At 32.1% G+C, this 25000-nt stretch overlaps 1 protein-coding gene across 7 annotated transcripts in view; it reads right to left on the bottom strand.

The window, feature by feature from the left end:
- The window catches only part of AMPdeam (AMP deaminase), a 146698-nt gene that overhangs the window by 65173 nt on the left and 56525 nt on the right, over positions 1-25000 (bottom strand). For 5 of the 7 annotated variants that reach the window (XR_011044555.1, XM_068374310.1, XM_068374312.1 and 2 more), the window contains exons 2-4: positions 16435-16627; positions 14183-14308; positions 5588-5729 (exon numbers count right to left, since the gene is read on the bottom strand). Coding sequence is in view for 6 of the 7 variants with exons in the window: in XM_068374310.1 (XP_068230411.1) it covers positions 5588-5729; positions 14183-14308; positions 16435-16627 (461 nt within the window). In the remaining variant the exon portion in view is untranslated. Of the gene's footprint in view, positions 1-5587; positions 5730-14182; positions 14309-16434; positions 16628-20754; positions 20894-25000 lie in introns of those variants that run through there. The other 2 variants (XM_068374313.1, XM_068374314.1) reach the window with 2 other exon arrangements.

The raw sequence follows: 25000 nt of genomic DNA, 5'->3' as shown, positions 1-25000 counted from the left end.
ACTTGCAGATAGGAGTTTCATTACTGAGAAATTTGGTTCGGTAGCAAACGCAATGCTTACACTTCGCTAAGGTAACTCATGCCATACAATATGGGCAAAGCCATCCTGCATGTATACGTAATACAAAGTCCCATAGTGTATGACAGTAAAAGTCTGTTTTTTGTGTATGGACACCTTGCTACACTGCAATAGATTCCAGACAATCACAATCAACTATGAAGACTAAGAAATTCCTCATAACAAGGACTGAAAGTGAAATAACATGGCATATATGATAAGAGTATTGTATCTAAAAACTCATTAACCTCCAATGACTTGAGGGTTGCATGGTTTCTAGAAACCAAACCATACAACAGAATGCTAAATATTTCTCCTCTTTGGATAGAAGACATATAATAACAAAAAGCTTTCAGCAATAATTTCCTAACTTTCCCTCAGGTTTACATGACCCTGATAACACCATAACCTCTAGCTTTTTATCATGATTAAAAAGAGCAGATTAACCAGCCCAATGAGTCAAGCTAGACTCTTACAGAGCTGGCCATGCTCTAATAACTACATCATTAGTAAAAAAAAATAAAATGTTCAAGAAATTATTGGCTGATGATGGAATCCAACAGTAAGCCAACTTGATACAGAGTGATTACAGTAATACACTCCTGTGATAACTTAGGACTCCTTTTCAAATAATGGAGTTGACTGATGGAGGGAAGCTAATTTAATTCACCAAAACTAGGCACAACCGATTTTCTATTGTAATATAAATTCAAAGATGAAAATATATTGTAAAAATAAAATGCATAAGGCTGAAAAATTTATATACAGTATTATAGTATCACTAAAAAATTTCAAATTAAAAACATAAACTTGATCAAATTGTATGGTAGAAAATCTTAACGGTTATTTTAAGAAAAATAAATATTTACTTTTTATTATAATCATATAAACTACCATGGCTTTAACAATTGAAGCTTGACTTTCTGTAAATGAAATCCCACTTATCGCTCCTTAAGTACATAGCGGACTTGAAATATTTCACGTAAATCTATAGCACCGACTCCTCTCTAAATTGCTTATTTCTGAGGGTTGACAAGTTTTATATTTTTCATATTTCAATTATATTTTGTTAGAAATAACCTTTTTTGACTTATAAAGGCTTAAAATAGTCTTTTTGGGGATTATAAAACCTTAAGAGTGTCAATTTTGAGCTTAAAAAAGCTTTAAATAGTATTTTTTTAGTTTATAATAGCTTAAAATAGTCAATTTTAGGCTTTAATCTTTTGAGATTATATAATATTGCAATACTGTACCCCCTTTGGACTTGCATAGGCTTCAAATACTCCCTTTGGACTTATATAGGCTTCAATTAGCCTTTTTTGGGGCTTATAAAAGCTTAAATTTACAAAAATAACAAATCAAGATAATTTATAAAAATAAAAAGGTATTGAAAAAAGTATACCACAGACACCTCGCTCTATTTCAGGTTTTTTAATTATCACTGGGGGTTTTGGAAAGAAATTCCAGCAATAGCCGAGAGGTTCCTTACCGGTTAATCTCATTACCTTCCATCTCACTAGATCACGTACCCCTAAGCACTTTTTTCATAACATTGTAACAAGATTAAATGTTCTCATTTAGTGTCTTTTAATTCTTCTACTCGAACTAGACCCTCTTTTTATTACTTTGCAGATACTGTACCATGTATTCCCAATGAACATTGGAAATCCAGACTTAATAGTCTGGTTAAACTACCTAATAACTTGTGGAAAGATGAAAACTAGTTTTGCAATCACAATGACAGGAAGAAGTCATTGTTTTGGGTACAGTACTTGGTCTTGGTATTTGGCATTGACATAACATTCTTATATGCATTGAAGCAAATCACCCACAGGTATGAATGATATCACAGTTATACGTATGAAAAGTCTTCTACATACCAAAGCAAGTGAGGTACAGTGACCTCTCTTCAAAACATATTACATTTGAATTACAGTATACTCAAGCAGCAATGCATTGCCCTACAATCAAAGCTATCACTATACAGCAAGACTGACTTTTCAGTTAATGTATATTAATGTACATGATTGAATCTGCCTACATAAAGCAATTTAATAAATAAAAAATTAATCCAATAGCAATAATGTGATCTGAAAATGTCCAATGAATGGCAAATCACAAGCATAAAATAAACAAAAAAATCAAACTTACTAAGCCTATTTTACACTAAGTCTAAAAACATTATTAAGTGCAGTGGAATTGATGCATGGCAGGGAGCAATAAAAGTTTCAGGTGCCCCTTTGTTGTTGACACTCCTAAAAGGGTGATTCCATTAGCACTAGTTAAAATTTAGCTTTGTAAACAAAATTGTATCTTATATTACATTTTCTTGATTCTGAATTCAATCTACTGAATTCAGAAGCAGTATTACAGCAGTCAGTAGGCTCTATAAGAAATCTTCAAATGCTGCAATGAAAAATCACAGATTTTCAAGAGCATGAAATCTGTCGTAATATCTCAACTAAAATGCAATTTTGACTGCAAAAACCAGTTGAGAGAATCTAAGAGTATACTGTACAATGTCTGTCTTGTGTACTTCTTTACATAATCTATGTTAATACTCAAATTGAATAAGAGAATAATGAGGTGACAATAAGCAAATGTTGTGGAATTATTAGCATAAAAAAACTTATCTTACAAGTACCAAGTTGCCATACAGTGAATTATTTGGTTTTCTACAATGCACCCAAACATTCAACGTACGCTGTGGATTTATCCCTGTACGAAAAACACCCAGGCTGTATGTCTACCTTCCAGTGTCAGTCATCTGTATCATTGAACACAAAGACTGAAGTACATAAAACTTCATCAATTCTAAATTGCTATTATTCTTGAAGACTGACAAAATCTACATATAAGAAAGGAAAAGTCTAGTAGGAAAATTTCCAAGTCGCATACAGAAAAGAAAAAGATATGAAACCTAAGCAAGCTCTCCAATATTAGAAATATCCTAACTCATCTAATATTAGTAAAATTCTTTGCAAAGCACATATGAAACGTTTATATGGTACAAAATTATAAATCTTATTTCTCAAGAAGTTAAGCACCTGTCTCAACAGAGAAAAATTATGTAAAGAATAAGCACAGAAATTTGATAAATAAGATATTCTTTATAAGTCCTTTCTATCCTTAATAAGTAATTTACTCCAGCAGGTTACCTAAAATTTGGTAAGAGAATCATCAATATAATTAATCATCATAAAATATTTCTTTTGGCAAATTTAACAAAATGTGTTATGCAAGGTGCAAGATTCTTAAAAATATTTTATGTACAATGATGTGCTAGTAATGTGTGAAGAGAAAATTTTTAATGCACTTCTGAAGATGATAAGAGCTGTCACAAAGTATCAAAACTTGACTGGAAAATTAAAAAAAAAAATAGTAAATCAAAGAAGAAAGTCAGTTAAATTACTCTACCCAAGACAAAATTCCATTTTGATAAGATAGCTTTCTACCACACTCAGCACTTCCAATCGCAGTACTGTAGTCAGACCTTACCATTCATGTGGTTTACTATTCAGAAATTTGATCATTAATAAAAGAAATTTTCATGGATATTCATTCACAATTACCGTATATAGCACGAAATACAGAACAAGCCTTGATAAAATACATAAAAAGCCATTAGAGCATCACATAAGAGATAAAAAAATTCTCTTATTTAACAGTACCAGCCAAAACTTACTCTCTCCCATTATATAACCAAGTATGTTGTGCTCTATTTTTATATTACTCAATGTTTTTATAATTTTAAGTATTCACACTTGTATAATTATCAATATACTTTCACTGACAAGACAAAAAAGAATGAGTTACATATCATCAAATACAGCACAGCATTATCATCATACTTAAAGAGATTTACCAGCCCAGCGAGTCATGCTTGACTTTTAAAGATTACTATTAAAAGGGAGGAGATTAATAAGCACCATGAGTCAAGCTTAACTCTTACAGAGCTGGTTTGAATAAGTTGGGGAAAGAAAAAAAAAAAAAAAAAATATATATATATATATATATATATATATATATATATATATATATATTATATATATATATATATATATATTTATATATATTTATATATACATATATATGTATATATATATAATATATATATATATATATATATATATATATATATATATATTTATATATATTTATATATATTTATATATATATATATATATATATATATATATATATATATATGTATATATATAATATATATATATATATATTTATATATATTTATATATATATGTATATATATATATATATATATATATATATATATATATGTATATATATATATATATGTATATATATATATATATATGTATATATATATATGTATATATATATATATATATATATATATATATATATATATATATATATATATATATATATATATATATATATATATATATATATTAAAACTAATGGATAAAAAAATAACTATATAATAAAATAAATGAAGTAAAAATCTGATATACTTAAATTTTATATCCACTGAATCCATGCTTTTTAAAAACATTAATATTTTATAAACAGAAACTCTTAGAATCAACAGAACACACTTAGTTATACAATATATCTGGGATGGGTAAATTGTAGCCGATACTGTTTTACCAGTAAATTCTGAAGCCATTACGTAATAGAGATATGACTTTTCATCTTTTCTATATGGTGTTATATAACTGTGAATGGTTTCCTGTAAAGTATTTGGAGTTACTACAGTATATATAATTGAAGATTTTGTCTTTCAAAATTGAAATAGTTTTTTAGTTATACTGTACTGCACCAGGATATAGAGGCTCTGGGAGTGTTATTTAGGGAGTATCCATTATACCTGAGTTTTCAGTATTTGCTGGGGGCTTGTTACCCAACACCCATGAAATGGCAAGGTCTGACTATATTTGTAACTTAAAATGCTATAAATTAAATATAAAAACCCTCAAAATTAATTTGCAATTGATAGAACTTTCCAATTAAATACATCATATTCCACCCAGAATTAAAGTAAAAAATACCATTTGAAAGCATAAATAAATATTACCACCAATCTTCCCGAAACAAACTCAAAATTGAAACATTACACATGAGAATGTGTGCCATCAATATGTCTTATGAATAAATCCAAATGAAAAGAAAACCAATTCTAAAATAAGTGAAAGGATGACAGATCACAATCATCTTGCAACTTACAAGGAGCACAAAAATCTCCCTCACTACATGAAATGAATGTTAACCTCGTGTTACAACAGAACTTGTTTATAGGGGCTTTTCTGGCACAATCGGTGTGTAAACAAAATTATGTGCACAATCAGCAATGGCAAACAATCTAATACAGTATATGAACAAAGTGCTGGTATGCATCTCTTTCAACTTAACGCACAAAAAATATTCAAAAATAATATGCAAGCCACACAAAGCAGCCAGCTTTGCTTTACTTTTGCTTTTGATATTAAAAACTTACCTAATATAAAACAAATAAAATTAATGAATTTAAAAAGAAGCCTCAACTTACACTACAAGTTTCTTCACCACTTATGAAGACTCGCTGATAGTGGGGAGCATAATCTGCCTCATCTAATTCAAATGTACTCCCATCTTGCTCATCAGCTGCTGTTTCGGAAGGTTCATACCGTCCAGCTGTTCTTTCTGTTACTCTGTAATGTATAACATTCATTATTTTTATTATCCAAATTCTGTATCAATATACATCATCTGGACGTTCCAAATAAATAAAGCATCCACAAGGTCTGCATCTGGCTAACAAAAAGGCAATTTATTATAAAGAAAACATGGGTATTTCATAAATAAAATAGCATTCAAAATTCTTAGAAGAAATCACCAAAACACTTCCGAAAAATCTAACAAGAATCATACCACCAGAAAGCAACTTTGTAACCATTCAAACTTTGAGTATCACTAGTAAACCTGTACAGTATTCCAAGCCTTTAAAGCTTATAAGTAAAAGGTAAAGGAAAGTCATCACCTAGGTTGTATAAAAAGTATCTTAACATCACCAATGGTAATTGCTACTCTTACACAAGAAGAATTTAAGCTTTTGGAATCTGGAATCAAACATTTTCTGCTACGAAAATATCTTAAATTACCCACTAAGCTTTTGGAGAGGCAAATTCCTTTCCTCATTTAAAACAGGAAGGGAATTGTACCTCTAAAAGCTCAAATACTAAATTTCTATAGATCATAACAATTTATTTATATAACTCTCTTGAAGCCAGTTGAATGTTAACATCTACCCTAAAACTAAAGTTTCCAGTTTTCTTTCCTTGTACAGTAATAGGCCTGGCCTTCTAGCGCAGTATTGATATCATATGGCAATATCAACCGCATGGATAAACCATATCTCCTTTGTCTTACACTTCCCCCGTCAACAAGGGCCTTGATAGATGGGCATTCTACCCGCACTCCAGATTGTGATTTTGTGTTTTAAGTTCTATAAAAACTCTTTATCAACAATTATAGATTAATAGGGGATGTTTTCTCGCTTAGCTATGTCTTCTTGTGTTAAGTTCAAGGGATTTGTTACTGGGTGATGATGATCCTCATTCTATTCAATGTGCCAGGGACAAAAGTGTGATTTGAATAACCATTGTGTGGAATGTAGTTCCTTAACAGTTCCTCTTATGAAGGAACATGTTCAATCATTGCCTGGCCAACTAAGTTTTCAGTCGTAAATAAAATAGTCTTTTAGATCAGAAAAATCTCCAAAAAAGAATTGGTAATCTAAAGAAGAATTGGTAAGTTTGTTACTGAGAAGGTGAGGTTGATAATGCCATTATGGCCATTACCAAGTATGCAGGGTTGATAGTAATGAGCTTGATAAGATTTTTGCTAATTTTGTCACTTTAGTGCAATCTAAACAGTCCAGCAAGCCTTTTGGCAAAGACAGTGATCCTAACTTAACTTATCCTGTAATGAATCCTAGGCTAACTCCTCAAGTTTTGTGTTTAGCAGTTCTGGTGCACCAGTCAGTAAGTGTTCTGTTAGTACACAGTGCTTTATAAAGTCAATAGCCTCTCCTTGAATCTCGCTTTCTCAAATTAATTCAGGTGCTTCTGTTGCAAAGCCCTCAAAACTGCAGTGATTTGTTCAGCTATTTATGACCATTGGATTTCAAGAGATTAGACCAGGTTGGCAATTTTAGATCCTAACATCCCTCCACTGTCTGAAGAAAGAGTTACCGAGCAACCTTTGTATCAAGTCATCAATAATGTGGCATATACGATAATTCCGAAGGAACAAGTGGGGATTAGCCTAGTTTAAGCTTGGCTAATAAATAATCTTGAATTCTAACTAGCTGCATTAAAATGGGTGCTAGAATCTCAACTGCTGAAACAAGTCCTTAGCCTAGAGCAGGTTAAGTAAATAAAAGGAAACACTCAAGATATCCAATTTACAAGATTCTATAGGGCAAGATCCTCAAGATGAGGCAAGTGTGGAGGAAGAGAGAATCAGATGAGGTAACTCCATTTCAATCTTTGAGAAAACTTATTGCAGAAATGTATCTGATGTAATTGGTTCAAGCTAAATTCTGATACACTAATTCTTATTCTCATGTCACCAAATGCTGCTAGTTCTAAGACGACCTACACTTTTAAGTTTTCTTATCTTTTAACACATAATGAATACTGTAAATTCTTGTCCCAGGTAGAAAACAAGCACACCGCACTAATTCTATTTCCTGTCTAATGTTAAGACCTTATCTCCCTCAAAAACTTCCATTGATTTCTAAGATGAATCAATTCCCAAACTCCTTGTGGGAACAGTTCCTAATTTGTTTTATTGTGTTTAGATTTCAGGATACCATCTCGCTCCAAATATGCTAGTCCTTTCTTATCAAGAGTTTAGTGACAAAAGCTCACAGAAAACTAGATTAAAGTCTAACGAAGAACTTTAAGGTCAAAGTTCATGATATTAAAAGTGCAACTACTGTACCTCTCTTGATATTTGTAAGAATGTTTGGAAGGTTTAAGTAGTAAATTAATTGTGTATCCAGTCTGTTTTCGCTAAGCATCATTTAAAAGAAGCCTGATTTTCTTGTAAGAGTTTCCGGACATTAGGGGCTGTGATAGCTGTGGGTGCTGTAGGAGTTTCTATTTTAAATTCATTTCAGATTTAACTTAATAACAATATTATCTACAATTTTTCAGGGCAATGGACAATATGATAAAAATACAGTTTTAAAACTAAGCATTGAGAAAGTATCAGAGATGAATGCTTAAGATTTTAAATTCCTCTAGAGTATCTGTATTGAATTTCAACCCCTCATGAGTATTTAGTATTAAATTTTCCAATCTTGATGCACGAATTATTACACTTTACTTAGTTTGCGGTGAATTACTTTTAAAACAAGCATTAAGTAAAGGTTAATCTCTGGTAGTTAAGGTACCTATTTAGGCAACACTTTAGGTTTCCTATATCTTTCCTACACTACCCCGCCTCAATCTAAATGTGGGACTCGGCAATATAACCACCAGAGGAGTTTCATATAAATAAACAATTCTAATAATAAATTCAATTACAATATTACTATACTCATCTGATAGTCATATGTATGACCAACTCCTACCCACTAACTTACATGTCAAGACTGTCATTGGACTAATTTTGATTTTTAAGTACAAAAGCAAGAGATATGGCTTACCAATATGGTAATATTACCATACATCTCCATATAATCTCAATATTGCACTAGAGAGGCAAGACAATTACAAGGAAAGAAAACAGGAAAAATTTTAGTTTTAGGGTAAATGTCCACATTTAACCAGCTTAAAGAAAGAAGTGTGGTAATATGACCATCTGGCAAATATAGAAAAAATTAATTATATCATCAAAATTCCTTTTTTTCCGGAACAAAAGGGGTTAATACAAATACAATTAAGTTATCAAAAATTTTCTAAACTCCAAAACATGTTGAGTTGTTCATATATTTATACAACAAAGAAACAAAACTAAGTTACGTGTGGATAAACGACACCAACTCGATGAGAACATTGAGGATTTTTCACTACACCTTTCTACATTTACCCTTGATAATAACGATTTATCACCTTAACCAATCCTTTTATATAGTGTTTTGAAAACATGGCACTGGATTGAAGTGAAATTGTTCCATTTATTTGAATCTCAACCAACTTCAAGGTGAAAGTTTCAATTCAACTAACAGCTGTATGAAAGGTCTTAAAACTTTACGTCTTTAAACTTGCTCTGTCCATAAGGATTTTTATTATTAAAAAAATTTTTTTAACAAGAACAAGGATGGACACTTGAAATCTTAAAGATCACTGCTAAATAACTTGTTCTTGAAAGGGACGCAAAAATTGGAGCAAGGTAAACTTGAGGTCAAACAACTAAACAAGAAGTGACCACATGAAAAATAAATCACTATCATTTACAGTATGCTGTGCAAGACACACTACAATGCGTATCCCCCGGGGTACCTTCCACCATGAAAATAGTAGTTTGAATATTTGACTAAAAAACATGATAATACACTTGATTCATCCCAAACCCAACTATACAGAACTCTCATTTGAAGTACAAATTTTCATATATATGTGTATGCTTTTGTCTTATAGACAGAAGCAACTGAGTACAATAGTTGAAAGTATCTACTCATGTATTTCACTTGACTTATTTGTAGATACCACAGTAACTGTCCCCTCATTGTTGTGTATGTCCACACACTGGACAACCTTGAAAATCTACATACTTTTCTTGGGCATCTGGGCAAGTAAAATTAAACTTACTAATTCTAAATTAATCCATTTCAATTCTATCATCTTCTACATATCGGCTTCTCTTCTTTAGAAGTCCCATTAATACACAAATAATAACTTAAAGACATTATAGCTCACCAGCTTTCTGTAAGTATATCAAGTTTTATTGCCCTGTAAGACTGCTGTAAAACCAGCTTAAATTTCAATTCTTGCTTTGTAGCCACAACTTATTACTAATATTGTTGCTTTTGTTTATCCAGTACTACCCATGCCTACATCTGTTCCACGTGTTATGTCAAAAATTTTTACCCCCATCTGTACTGCCTACAACAAGGGTAACTGCTTATCTTTCAGATTTGTTGAAGGATTCTCCCAGGCCAGAAGACTATTCCACTTTTCAGTTCAACTCCCCCAAGACTACCTTTTCCAGAAGCCATTTGAGCAGTAGTTTAAGGTTATTGCCTCACAAGAATTGCAATTTCAAAGGATCACAACATTCACTGGGACTCTCACTTCAGTCCCTTCCCTTCCAATTGAACATTATCTTTATAAGAAGTCACTGATCTGACAAGTACTGTATAATGATATTGTTGAATCAAACTCTTCTATGATTGTGTTGTCTCCGCTGCCACAAAAGGTTGAAAATAATGGCTTCTATGAACAACCAACCATGGGAGGGGCTCAGACCTTAGCAAGGGCCTGTGAAAGCTTCTAGTCTTCTTCAGTACCAAACTAGTTATCTCATATTATCTTGGAAGGCAATGTTCACCATTGCCTGCAATACTTTTGGCCCTTGTGACCCAAAGCAATGGGTCAGGAGGATTTTGTCTAACTTCTGGAATTAAAAATATATTGTCATCCTCTGAAGCTCCAGTCACTCATAAGGACCATTTTGACTTCTCACATGAGACTTATCCTTGGTTGAATTTTCTAAAGATGATAACAAGGAGACAATCAGGGTGATACAAGATGAAGTGTCATTTTCAGAATTAATGGCCTGGGACTGAAACCTTCAACTTTCAGTGACCAAGCTGTACCAGTAACTTTCTAGTCAGAAGCTAGTAGCTAGCCCTATGAATTTATTGCCTCAACAATCAAGTATTGTACTGTAAGTTCATGCTAATAGAAAGCTCAGAATGAAGGGCAAATTAACTTCAAAAGTTCAATACTGTCTGATGACTGACCAAAACTATTTCAACCTGTAGGATCATAGATTCTGACCAAAACGATTTCAACCTGTATGATCATAGATTCTACAAGTTTTATAGCAATCAAAGTTGCTTAATACACTCACTGTGTCCTCTTTGATAGACGGTACAGTACAGCCAGAATTCCTGCTTTTTTTTACTACATTGCAATCTATGTTGTCTACATTCCTTCTCTTTACCAACTGATAAGACCAACTTAATCTCCATCAGAGCCCTCTTAAATTTTCCTTGAATTCATAGAACATCTAAATTACAGCCCTCTTGAATGCGGGTATGTGAGGGTGTTATCAAATCTTCGTTAACTTTTGCCTTTGAGAGACTATGCTAAAGGAGAGGTTTCTATTATCAGGTTTTTAGTCACAGTAGGAAATATTTCTACCTATGGCAAATGTACTGGCATTGTCTTTATCATATCATAATTTTAATCATCGCCTTTGTCCACTTGCCTTTCATTACATGAGACTTGTTCTTCTACTGTTATAAGGTACATCTCACTAGAATGGTTACTTAATCTTGGTACCTTTTTGAAGTTTCACAAATAGTATACAAACTTCTCACTTACTCTAAATATGTTCATAATCTAATAGTTCCCCATGAGATTACTTTTGGATACTTGACTCATACCTATACAGAATTATTCCAAAGTGCTCCACCAGATCCTACAGAAACTCCCAAAGATTGAGCTCTGAACTTCTTGTATCCCAACTAAATTGCAAAAAAATTCATTGTGTGATGTAACAAATTTTGCCTTAATTCTATAAAATGTATTTTATCCTAATAAACCCTTCTATCTTCTACAGTAACCCCTCTAACCACATAATTTTTCCTGTGTCACATCCTTTGTACACAAGTATTAGGAGGATAGTTACTTCTGGTACCTACTTAATAGGTGAAGTTGCAAATGAGTGACGAGTTGCTTTTGTCAATGCGTCCTCTGTCTACAAGATACAAGAGTACAAGTTCAAGAAAACTGAAAACCAGGATGAGGGCTGAATATAATTCATAAGTTTGCATGAAAATATCTTTTATGTCATGAAAACTTCATTTTGGAGATATGAGTACTGCATATACCCATCAAATGCCAATAAACCTTAGTAATCAAATAAACCCAACCAGGTAAGAAAAATTTGAATGAAAGGTTAGGAATATCAGGAGACTTAAAATAGTTATTTTTTTCTGTTAACAATAATCTTCAACTCTCTCATTCTATGTAGTTAACGATATGGTTAAAAAATAAACCGTAGAAATAACGCTTAGTTAAATTCAAATATAAAGGGCAGATGTACCATACATGACAGGTGACTTCTACAATCAAAAATATGAATGAAAGCTAATAATTGAATGTAAAAGAAAGAAAAACACTAAGTCAAGTACAGTATAGTACTATACTTATTTTAGTGCTATTAGCTGAAGTCTATAGTGAATGGAATGGCCAAGAGTAACCATGAAATGAACAGGCAAAATGAAATTATCGATAACTTAACAATAATGAAATATAGTATTTGCATATCTGCAAACAATGACAAAAGTCCAAGGAAGTAGTAATTTAATCAACAATTGTCAGGTTTCTCAGCAATATAATGTTACTAGTAATGTCATCACCAGTTGGACAAATTTAATTAACCAACTAATGAGGTAAACAAAGTAAACACTAAATCATTCATATTCTGTTTAAAATGGAATAAAGAAAAGGTCAAAGAAATTGGTGAGAAAACGTAAATAATCCACCAAGTGCTTGTTAGAGTTTAATGGACATACAGTATAATAATGAAATTCAAATACAATGTATATAGTTTGAAGAAAACTAAATATTCATGTGTAAAAAAATAGAATAAAAAACATAGTCATTAAAATATAATAAATAAATGTAATTACTGTACCTTGAAAACAAAAACTTTAAAAAATGCATACAATTAATGAAGCATGTTTAAAAAGCAATCTAAAGCATGTACATAAAAACACTGTACAGACTTATAAAAAATCTTCAAGGATTTGGACAAATAATGTAAAGAATGTAAATAGAAAATGCCAAAACAAATATGCAAAGATCATTTACGAAAGCTGTGCAGATAAGTTGTAGCATAATAAGCAAAGCAATTACCATAAAGAAGGATCTCTTTAAGAATATGTAAGGAATTTTCTGGTGATCTATTTAAATCTCAAGAATATCTGGTTAACTGCATGAATTAACCTGGTTGATCAGGACAAAAAAGGAACAACGATTGCTTATCTACTCATTGCTGGCTGTAAAATTTACTAATAAAAGTGCTGGAGAATTTATCCTGTAGTCATAAATACAAGAAAAATATTTCATTGAAATTAAAATTAAATCAAATTAACCTTTAAACCATAAAACCAAAAACTGGGGACTTTAAAAAGACTAAGGTTCATTTTTAATCCAGGATGAAGCTAAAGCAATAGGATAATTAGAATAGTCTAATCAGATTTTGCTAATGATTAAAACTATACAAGAACTTTAAATAAATTGGAACTGCTGTATTACTTACAACCAAACCGAAAAACTATTTTGCATAAAAAACTTAGGTCATTCATAAAAAAAATGCACATAGAACAATTAACAATTTTTTTTTTTTTTTGCCACTAAATGCTTAGTTAAAAGAAGGGTAAAAACCAAAAATGCAAAAATTTAATCTTTTTCAACAAATTTAGGAAAATATTGTGATGAACATTTAAATCTTATCTAATAATAAATTGTGAGATTTGAGTGATGTGAAAACTGCCATCATTCATGAGGGGTTATGAAAAATTGTGTAACGTGTGATGGTGTCCATATTATTGGCTAAACTATGATAAACCATCTAGCTAACAAACAGTGAACAGGCAAACAACCAAAACCACTATGCCCCATCATCACTTCACGGTGGAGGCACAAATACTGAGTGTGATCATTGACCACTATTCCTGTGATTCAAAATGTAAAAAAGTCACAGAGAAGAAAAGTATAGCAAGTATAACAAACTCTACATACAAATCTACAGAATTAGTTCCTACACCATCCAAAGCACCACTAAACTGAAGTATAATCAATGGTTACTAAAAACCCACCACTGGTAGTTAAAAGACCTGCGTACATGGCAGGTGGTTTAAATACTCCCGCTACAGCACAAATTACAGAACACATGACATACTGGTTACAATGCTCACCTGAAGGGGATTTGTGTGAAGTCGGTTTTATCACCTAAAGACGAGCCAGGAAGTTGAATCCCTTCCTTCCTAGAACTCTTCTGACCAACATTTGTTGAAAATGATTCTGAGGTTCTTGGAAAGAAGCTGAAAATGTGAAAAGCTAACAATGACAAGCAACAAGCAGGGAACCTGTTGGCAAATGCCAGTCGTAATAGCTCCCATTGCTGTGAGTTACAAATGACAATAGGTACTGTACAGTACTGTAATTGCATAGTTATAAAGGCCATAGTAGTAGCTATCTATCTGAGTGAAGAATAAAATTTAGTGTTCAAAGAGAATGATAAAAGCCAAAACTCATCCTGAGTAAATATAGTTTACTGATTACAAAAAACTGATGAATATGCAACCCAACCATGAATCGAGAGAAGAAACCATAGGATCCGTTATCTACTTTTCTTCCTAAAGAAGAGATCTCAAATCCTAGGGAAAAGGTTAAAGCAAAAGAAAATTTTAAAGCTTCAGACAGCAAAAAAGGTAGTATTGTATATCACCATTCAAAACAAGACTGTGGAAAAATAGGTCCAATTGGGATTGAATCCAAACCAAATTCCAAATACTGTCCATAAAACTGGTAGAAAGAAAAAGATTGGTAACATAAGTAGCACCTAGTGAAATGGTCGATGCTTGGGAAATTTGGAAAGTTCTTGAAAGACTTTAATTACTTATGAGTGAATGCACCTCAAATCATTTAACAACCACCAGAAAAGACATTGAAGAATTAAGTATGACCACCACCTTTTGAGGGACTAAAACCCAAAAGATTTGCATATTTCAGTAGAGATTTTCACTGTCGAAAAGATCTAATAATATCAGTTCTAAAACTCAGGAGCATAATGCACTAGAGCCTATGAATTATTATAACTTGGAATTTCTTAACAAAAGTTTATTTTCTAATCCAAATATTGTATCGTAACAAATAACAACAGTAATAAACAAATAAACCATCTAAAACATGATCACCAAAAAAAAAAAATTAAACTTAAAACAGATAATGATGGACTGGTAATTACTTCATTTTTCAGAGTCACATACTGACAAGATTATGTCAGATCTGTTAAAAAGTTGCCATTATTGCCAGAAATTTATTTACTAATCTCTTAAAAATATGACCACTACATTGTATTAAAAAAAATCTGTATATCACTTTACGAGCATAGAGAAAGCAAGGTATCAAAGAATGCATACCATATTATCATTACATCCTGTAACTGGAAAATTGTACTGTACTGTTCTAAAATGTACTGTACTGTTCTAAAAAGCTACAAAGAAAATAAGTGTTGTACATAAACTTAGTAATGATTATCCCAGGATGGAAAAGGATAAACACAATTTCCATGTATACAATATGGAAAATATGTACTGTACATAGAAAATCTCCTTAGACTTATTAAACTTATTCCATTACCGTATCAATCTGAGGATACAAACTTTCATAGATTATACTGTAGTCTGAAAACACCTAATTCAAGAAAAAAAAATTTACCTAAAGGTCTTGAATAGAGAGCGAAACTAACTTTACATGTTGTTCAAGAGCACTGACACTGAGAAATAGTACAGTAACGGCTAACTTAATTCCTATACAAGAGAAATTGTAATGTCTCCCCTAGACATTACATGCATAAGTTACTGTATCAGCCTCCCTGAAATAAAAAAAAAAATCATATTCCAGCCTATTATCCTACGGGAAAACAAAGCTAAGCGTCCTCCATAGACATTATGTATAGATGTTACAAGATGAACTACTTAAATAACACAAAATGTATTTCATGTTAATAACTGATAAAATGTAAATCTTGAAAGAACAAAAAATGAAAAAACCTTAAGATTCCACATTCTATACTATCCACTACAATGAGCATCAGTTGAAAAACCACACAGATTTGGGTTGACAGTTCTCCTTGAATGCAATCCCCATTCAGTTCCATAACAAAGCGACCAGAACAACACCTTTCCTTGAAGTTATAGTTTTGATAATCACCAAAAGATGGTGCACTTTTCAACTATTTCCATGATAAAATCTACCAATTAATTCATGACACCTGAGACCAAAAAATTTCACATAGTCATGTCAACAGAACATGGTGTGTAAGCACAAAATAGAATCCCTTTATTGAAACTTGCGTGAAGGCATAAAACACCTGAGGATAAAAATATAATTTTGGTTTCATACAAGTTCCATATTTGTTAATGGTACACTATGAAGTACCCACCTGCTAAGTTGTCTATGTAGTTTAAGTTTGTCTTCAATCTGTTCAATTGGGAACTGTGGTGCCTCATAGGGTGCAGAAATCTCGTTGGGCCTCTGTGCGCCTTCGGTCTTCATGATGATGGCTTCAATGTTCTCAAATGCTTCCTGTGTGACACGGAAGCCTTGGTTGTTGCTGAATACCGGGCTTTCACTCCCTGAAAGAAGTACAGTACCATTACATTTGGATTGCTCGGCAACAATCATATACAGTTTCTCAGTTTCACACAAAAAAAAAAATCAATCAATCAATCCTGACTGTGTAAAATACATAGCATCTACTATTCTTGTTAGGGATGTAATATTCAATGTGTTGTGATAAAAGTCTTTCATTATTCATGATATTATTTGACCCGTCAATCCCGAACATACTGACTCTAAAGGAAAGTCATGACATTCAGGTACTTATTCCTGTTGTAAACTGCAGTATGTCATCATTTAGAGATGAGAAAGTAATCTTTACTGGTTAACACACCATATTGAGATGTAGTTCCATTAGAAGTTTCTTTTCGTTCAATGTGTTATAGTCAGAGCTTTAATTCCTCTAAAAATTAAGTGAAGATGGTCCTTATCTCCTTAAAACCATTATTTTTTAACGACATTTCTAAATTCAATTATAAAGTGCTGACATTATTCGTTGTCTGTAAAAGTACTTATAAAACTATCTCCGCTTACTAGGCTTTTATTAAAAGATATAGAAATACTGCTTACATAGGCAGAAGTTATACCTTGAATGTTTTCGACAAGAAAAATCTCATATTAAGTGGTTAAACGGAACAAATAAATTCTGCCAATGGTCTCTTAAAGATCCTTAATTTAGAAAAAGTCTCTCTAATTTTTGCAACTACAAATATTACAATTACTTATCTCCAAATCATAATGCCCTACTACTGTTTTTACAGGAGGTTTTCCGTCTAGTTTTATTGTTAGCTTATGAGAAACTAATGTATAAAAAACACCGTTTTCACCTTTTGCTCAACTGATTGCCTATTATTTATATATATATATATATATATATATATATATATATATATATATATATATATATATATATATATATATATATATGTATATATATATATATATATATATATATATATATATATATATATATATATATACATATACATATACATATATATATATACATATACATATACATTATATATATATACATATACATATACATATATATATATATACATATACATATACATATATATATATATATATATACATATATATACATATATATATATATACATATATATATATATACATATATATACATATATATATATATATATACATATATATATATACATATATATACATATATATATATATATATATATATATATATATATATATATTTTACACACCTACAGATTCAATACAGGGTGTCTCAAAAAATGTACTCACTCTTAGAATTATGAGAAAACCTTTATTTATGGACATAGAGCGAAATGAAATAGCATCGAATACATGAGACAAACAATGTCGTGATATTCCTAATGACATGTTTCGCGACGTTTGCGAATCCCTTGGTGCGCGTTATCAGCGTTGTCTGGACAATAATGGTCATCAATTTGTACATTCGCAAACATGATTCTTCAAACACATTTGTCTCATGTATTCGATGCTATTTCATTTCGCTCTATGTCCATAAATAAAGGTTTTCTCATAATTCTAAGAGTGAATACATTTTTTTGAGACACCCTGTAGAATGTCAGATAACTGCCTCAGAGGCAGGCTTCATATTTCAACAACAACAACAACAACAACAACAACAATAATAATAAACTGAAGTATCACACACGAGTTTCAGTTTTGAATGATGGTTTAAGACTAAAGTAGGAAATACACAGTCCATTGTCATTTGACCACTAACAATAAAAAAATAGACTATTGATTTTGTTGGTTATATTCTTGATATTTCTTCTTCCCATTCAGCTATGTCTAAAAAAAAGGGTGATTCATTCCCTATAATCATATCTCCTACGTGAAAAAGTATTTATCCCAAACAACATTCCACTAACGCCTATTCCTAAAATAAAACAAACAGTTGAGCAAAGTCTTTGAAATAATGTTGGAAGATTTCTAAATATAATTTTGGGACTTTTCATTAAAAAAGGGCCTTATTAACCAAATTACAACTTTTAAGCTGTTAAAAGTTAACTCTTTAAAGTCTACTGAGAAATTTTCATACCTAAATGAAGAACTTGTAAATTAAATAAGAACTTATATCAGACATCTTTCATTAAATGAGAACTTCCAAGTCAAATGAGAGATTTTAAATCAAATGAGAACTTGTAAACATATCAGATATCTTTCATTAAATGAGAACTTCCAAGTCAAATGAGAGATTTTAAATCAAATGAGAACTTGTAAACATATCAGATATCTTTCATTAAATGAGAACTTCCAAGTCAAATGAGAGATTTTAAATCAAATGAGAACTTGTAAACATATCAGATATCTTTCATTAAATGAGAACTTCCAAGTCAAATGAGAGATTTTAAATCAAATGAGAACTTGTAAACATATCAGATATCTTTCATTAAATGAGAACTTCCAAGTCAAATGAGAGATTTTAAATCAAATGAGAACTTGTAAACATATCAGATATCTTTCATTAAATGAGAACTTCCAAGTCAAATGAGAGATTTTAAATCAAATGAGAACTTGTAAACATATCAGATATCTTTCATTAAATGAGAACTTTCAAGTCAAATGAGAGCTTTTAAATCAAAGGAGAACTTGTAAACATCTTGGCGTGATATAGTTGATCCCTTACTATCTTACATTAAAGAAGATTCGAATTTCACGCCATTTACATTGTACAAATATCAGGTAAAATGCCATTCTTAGGATGTTCATGAAATTGCATGATTAACTATGGGCTGAAGCAGACGTACCAAACTACATCGTCATATTTAATCAGAATTCTCCTCCGACTACTGTGTTCCTTAACTTGTTTATCTATTTATTTCATTTCCTTGCAGGGCTATTTTTCCCTGTTGGAATACTTGGGCTTATAGCATCCTGCTTTTCCAACTATGGCTGTAGCCTAGCTAATAATAATAATAATAATAATAATAATAATAATAATAATAATAATAATAATAATAATAATACGCTTTCTTTCTATACTTGACAGATAAGGTGCTCTTTTCTTCACAAAGACTTCAAAATGCAAGGCACATCAACCTTACTACTAAAAAAAAAAATCCCCTTAAATATTTTCAGAGGAATAATCAAGTTTAAAATGCAAATAACTTGGAAATATCTTTATTTTCAATTTACTTCACAAATTTAAATTTTTAACCTGTTCCAATTACATTGAATAACAATAGAGTCCTCGTAAAATAATCTTATTGTTAATTCATATTGTAATGCGTGACAATACAATGTTATCTGCGCGGTCTAGGTATATGTATCTCAACAGTAGTTATCTGTAAGCTACTCTTCGGCCCTTATCTCATTGCGAATATTCTTTAAACACATTACACTACACTTAATCATTCGGCTGTTGGCATTTCTAAAGAAATTGGTTTCTTAGTTATTCATAAATCATTATAATGTTGATTTTCTACATCGTTTCTGGGCAGTATTTTCCGATTATAGTGAATGATCAATCATTTTATAAGATACAGATTTTAGTAGGATTCGCTTAGAATAAAAATAAAATGTTAGTATAACATATCCTTTTATAAACTGTAAGTTGCAAAGTACCAACAAGCTTTCAAACTAGTTCTATAATGTACAGTAATAGTAGTAGAAGAAATTTTCCGTAAAGTATTTCATTACCAATAGTACTATGCGAACGGCGTTAACTCGAGGGTGAGTCTTTTCACACCCTTTCAGTATGGGTTAAATATCTCCCTCTCAAAATGTCACTGATGATTCCTTTAACCAAAATTTTGTGGAGAAGCAAATCTCACACCACTTAAAGGATGATCTTTTATCTGCAGTAGTGTCCTTCAAGTCGCAAAGGTCACTCATGAATGGCAGAGGCATGGAACAGGGACAATGGCCTAGAGACTGACCATAGCCATCTCTCCATCCAAGATAGGAACAGGGTGGGCCAGGCAATGGATTCCGCAAAATCCCTCGTCCTTTGCTCACAAGGCTGGTGAGGTTGCAGGCACCACAAGAAACTATTCAGCTTAAGCGGGTCTCAAACCCGAGTCCAGCAAAACCCCCCAAGCAGGGAGGTTTCCAATAGGCTACAACATCCCTAAAGACAAATAGGCTTTGCAAATTTCCAAGTGGTTTTACTTACTGTGCTTTATTCTGTCCATTTTTCATCCGCTATGCTCGACACGCAAATAAAAACTAACGTTATTTTCTTAGATATAATTACGACAGGTAGAAGCAGAACTTCTCTTACGAGTCGAAAGCATAACAATGTCTCTAATTAATGAATGATGGCTTTGCAACGTGATGATATAGCTGATTGCTTATCTTATCACCTAGAGAGAGAGAGAGAGAGAGAGAGAGAGAGAGAGAGAGAGAGAGAGAGAGAGAGAGAGAGAGAGAGTGTGTCCCTTAATCCAAACAATCTACTTTTGTTCTACAAACCAATGGAGGAGACAAAATCAATTGCAAATTATCTGAGGATGATCAACAGAAACACTGTCGCAAACAATTGTGTTAGAGAATTGTCACCAAACATTTTAAGGCTCGGCAGCTTCATAATCATGTTTGAAAAAACTTTTTTGTTGTTGAAATGCCTCTGATATCATCGCAAGTGCTGCATCACACACTTCTTTTATCTCGCCTCTGATAAGACTTTAAACAATTCCCAAAGCCTTTGCAAAGTGCCGAGTGGGCCACACGTCAACTCGATTCGAAGGTCATCAGTAAAAATGCTTTGATAACAAAGTAATGGAATGAGATAAAGCAATGATTTACATAAAATATAAACATGTGGATTCGTGAGGCTGCCATTAAATTATTATTATCATTAGCAATATTATTTATCCTGAGCATGTAATAAAAGGAGTGGTACTTTTCTCTTATTGCCCCACCACTAATTTCCGATATAACCCCAATACTATTTTTTAGGTTAGGTTTGAATTTTATCCACCTAGAGATTAAATAATTTTTTTTAAATTATCTAATCTGTAGGTGGACAAAATACACCTGTAACCTAACCTAATCTATGTTAGGTTAGGTTAGAATTTTATCCACCAACAGGTTAAATAATTACAATGGATAAAATTCAATCCTAACCTAACCTAACCTTAAAAAATAGTATTGGATTTATATGGGAAATTAGTGGTGGGGCAATAACAGGAAAGTGCCAAAGGTATAATTAATATATACGAGAATATTAGCTTTAAGTAACGAGTAAAACTTTCACTTTAAGAGCAGTTTTCCTGATCTTGTATCACACGGAAAAGCCACGGCGCAGTGTAAGATCTACAAGATTTATTTGTAGTATCCTATGGCGCAATCCACCTTAACTGTTATATCCACGCTATCATAACTCTTCATGAATGAAAAGAAAAATTCTTTTTTGGAAGTCTTAATATCATCAGTCTTTCAGATGTTTTGTTCGAGCATATTACACAATTTTTGAACCGCATATTTGAAACCTCTAGAATCCACAATCGATGTGCATCTTGGCTCCAGTAACTTCAAGTCATCCGTAACTACTCTTGTGTTGACACAATTTGTTGGATGCGCGATGTGAAGCAATTCTCTTAAATATTTTGGACGTCCAGTTCTGACGACTTTGAGATATTGAACTTATCTTAAAATCTATTCGAACTTTCATAGGCAGCTAGCGTAGCTCAATCAGTAGACCTGCGTAGGTAATCCTTTCTCGGGATGGGTCACCTTGTATCAATCTTGTTCCTCTGTTTATGTTTTGTAACTCCTAGTCTCCTACGCCTATTGACGCAAAGGGCCTCCGTTAGATTTCGCCATTCGTCTCAATCTTGAGCTTTAAATTCAATAATTCTCCATTTATCATCTACTTCGCGCTTCATAGTCCTCAGCCATGTAGCCCTGGGTCTTCAAACTATTCTAGTGCCTTGTACTTATTTTTTTCTTTTACAATATGCAATCCTGGTAATGGCACAGTTAATCACAAATTTCTTAACAGAACATTTTCAGGTTATTTCTTTACAAAAGCAATTTTTAAAGGCGATATCCAATGATTCTTACATTACTTATTTGAGTTCAAAGGTGAATTACACTCCAGTGATACACCCAGGTTACGAACTCGACTATAAATATCGGGGCCATGCTGTCGTTAATTTTTGCTCAAATGCAATCAAGGTTTCTGAAATTGTTTTTTTTTTCTTTCGCACCACCATGTCACTTTTATTTCAATTTAGTTTTAGTTAATTAATTGGCAGTCAATCCCTAATACTAGTATGAACGTGGTTTAAATTCTCAGCTGTATCATCAGTCATTAACGGAGAAGAAAAGTTGTGTTTCATCTGTAAATAGCTTGAACTCCACAGTGTTTTTATAATCATTTTGATAATATTGGACCTATAACACTTCTCTGGGGCTACCCCACTGCTTAATGGTTCATATAATGATGAGTAATAATGCCCAATCCGTAGACAATAATTTCTGTCAACCAAGTAGTCTTTTAGATCATCAAAAGCTTCACCTTCAATATCAATGGAACGTAAATCAAATATTTAATCAAAAGTTCATGCACAAGTGTGTCAAAAACAGCACAAACATCAATTAAAATCGCGATGCCACATTTTTCGCATTATCATCATAATCACTAGCTCAGACACAACCTCGGCAGGAAAAGCAGAATGCTACAAGCCCAAGGACTCCAACAGGGAAAGTAACCCAGTGAGGAAAGAAAATAAGGGAATAGCAAGTAAACTACACACAACTTCTAATACAATATCACTTTAGGGCTATCTTGTTTTGCCATAATCCACTTAAGGGCCATTACCGGACAAATAGCATAGGCCTAATCTAATCTAGCAAGAAATGAGAAATAACAATAAAAGTACACCGTACCTCTCACGAAACGTAGAGAAATCGGGAAAGAATCAAGTCACAGTTTTCTTGCAATGTCAATATTCTTAGGAGAAAATGTCTCACATTCTACGGCACAGTCTGGATATCTCATACGGAAAAGGAAGTGATTCGATCTTTCGCTACGAACTGCGGTCTAATCAGAGCTACTTCGGTAAACACAAGGACGGGATGTGGTTACAGACTTAGAAATCAATCTTGTTTACTCCCCATGGCTACTTGATAAAAATTAACAGAACAATTTCTCATTTCCACTTACAAAGCTATTATGGGGAGTTTTTATTCTGATGTATTGCTCAAAAGTTATTCAAATATAAATAAACGTTTCAGTTTGTTTATTTATTCACTGCATTGTTTAATTACTTCTTTGACTTACCCTTCCTTCTCATTTTTTTTTTACATATGAGCGTTTTATATTATATATGATCTGTATTTTTAGGGCATTTTGGGACCTTCGTATGAATATGTGCAAGTCGTCTTTCAAGCGGACTTCTGAATGCTTACTTATTCCAAATTGAAATTTAACAGCTTTTCTTTTCCCCTAAACGTACCGTGTAAATCAGTTTATATATATATATATATATATAATATATATATATATATATATATATATATATATATATATATATATATATATATATATATATATATATATACTGTATACAGTATATATATATATATATATATATATATATATATATATATATATACTGTATACAGTATATATATATATATATATATATATATATATATATATATATATATATATATATATATATATATATATATATATATATATATATATATATATACATCAATTTTGTGTTCTACCTATACAGTAATTATAATATGACAGAAGCAGATTTTACAACTGTGAAAGCTGTAACCTTTACAGTACCTCTATCTACGGGGGAAACCAAAGTAAAGAACCAGATTTCCTTTTATAGCAAGATTCATTCGGAAGTCTACTGAAAAAAACAATTTTATCATTTTAATCATCATCATTATTATTAGTTAGAAAATAATAGAAGTTGTCTTAGATTAAGCTGGACTTCTGCTTGCATGGGCATTTCCTTTCGGCAGCCAAGATGCAAGGATAAGGTGCCCTAGTGTATTAATAAGCCTAGTGTCCACCTCCAGACACATTCTACCAACTAAAGCCAATTTAAGGGTTGCGGTGGTCTATTGGAAACGTTCCTGCCTGGTAATCTACCGGATTGGAGTTAGAGTCCCACTGAAGCTCGATAGTGTCTTACAGTGTCTGCAACCTCACGAACCTTGTGAACTAAGGATGGGGAGTTTGGGGGAGCCTTACAGTACTACCTGCTGAGTCATCAACAGCCACTGCCTATCCCTGTCTGGTCCTAGATTGGGTGGAGAGGAGACTTGGGCGCTGATCTTATGTATATAAGGTCAGTCTCTGGGGCATTGTCACTATCCCTTGCTTCTGCCATTCATGAGCGGCCTTTAACAACCTTTAAAATATGTATAAGCATATTGCAAGCAAC

This window comes from Palaemon carinicauda, chromosome 5 (genome assembly GCF_036898095.1).
Source record: "Palaemon carinicauda isolate YSFRI2023 chromosome 5, ASM3689809v2, whole genome shotgun sequence".
NCBI classification, from domain to species: Eukaryota; Metazoa; Arthropoda; class Malacostraca; order Decapoda; family Palaemonidae; genus Palaemon; species Palaemon carinicauda.
The sequence above is the reverse complement of the archived record's forward strand: the minus strand, read 5'-3'. Positions and strand labels throughout refer to the sequence as shown.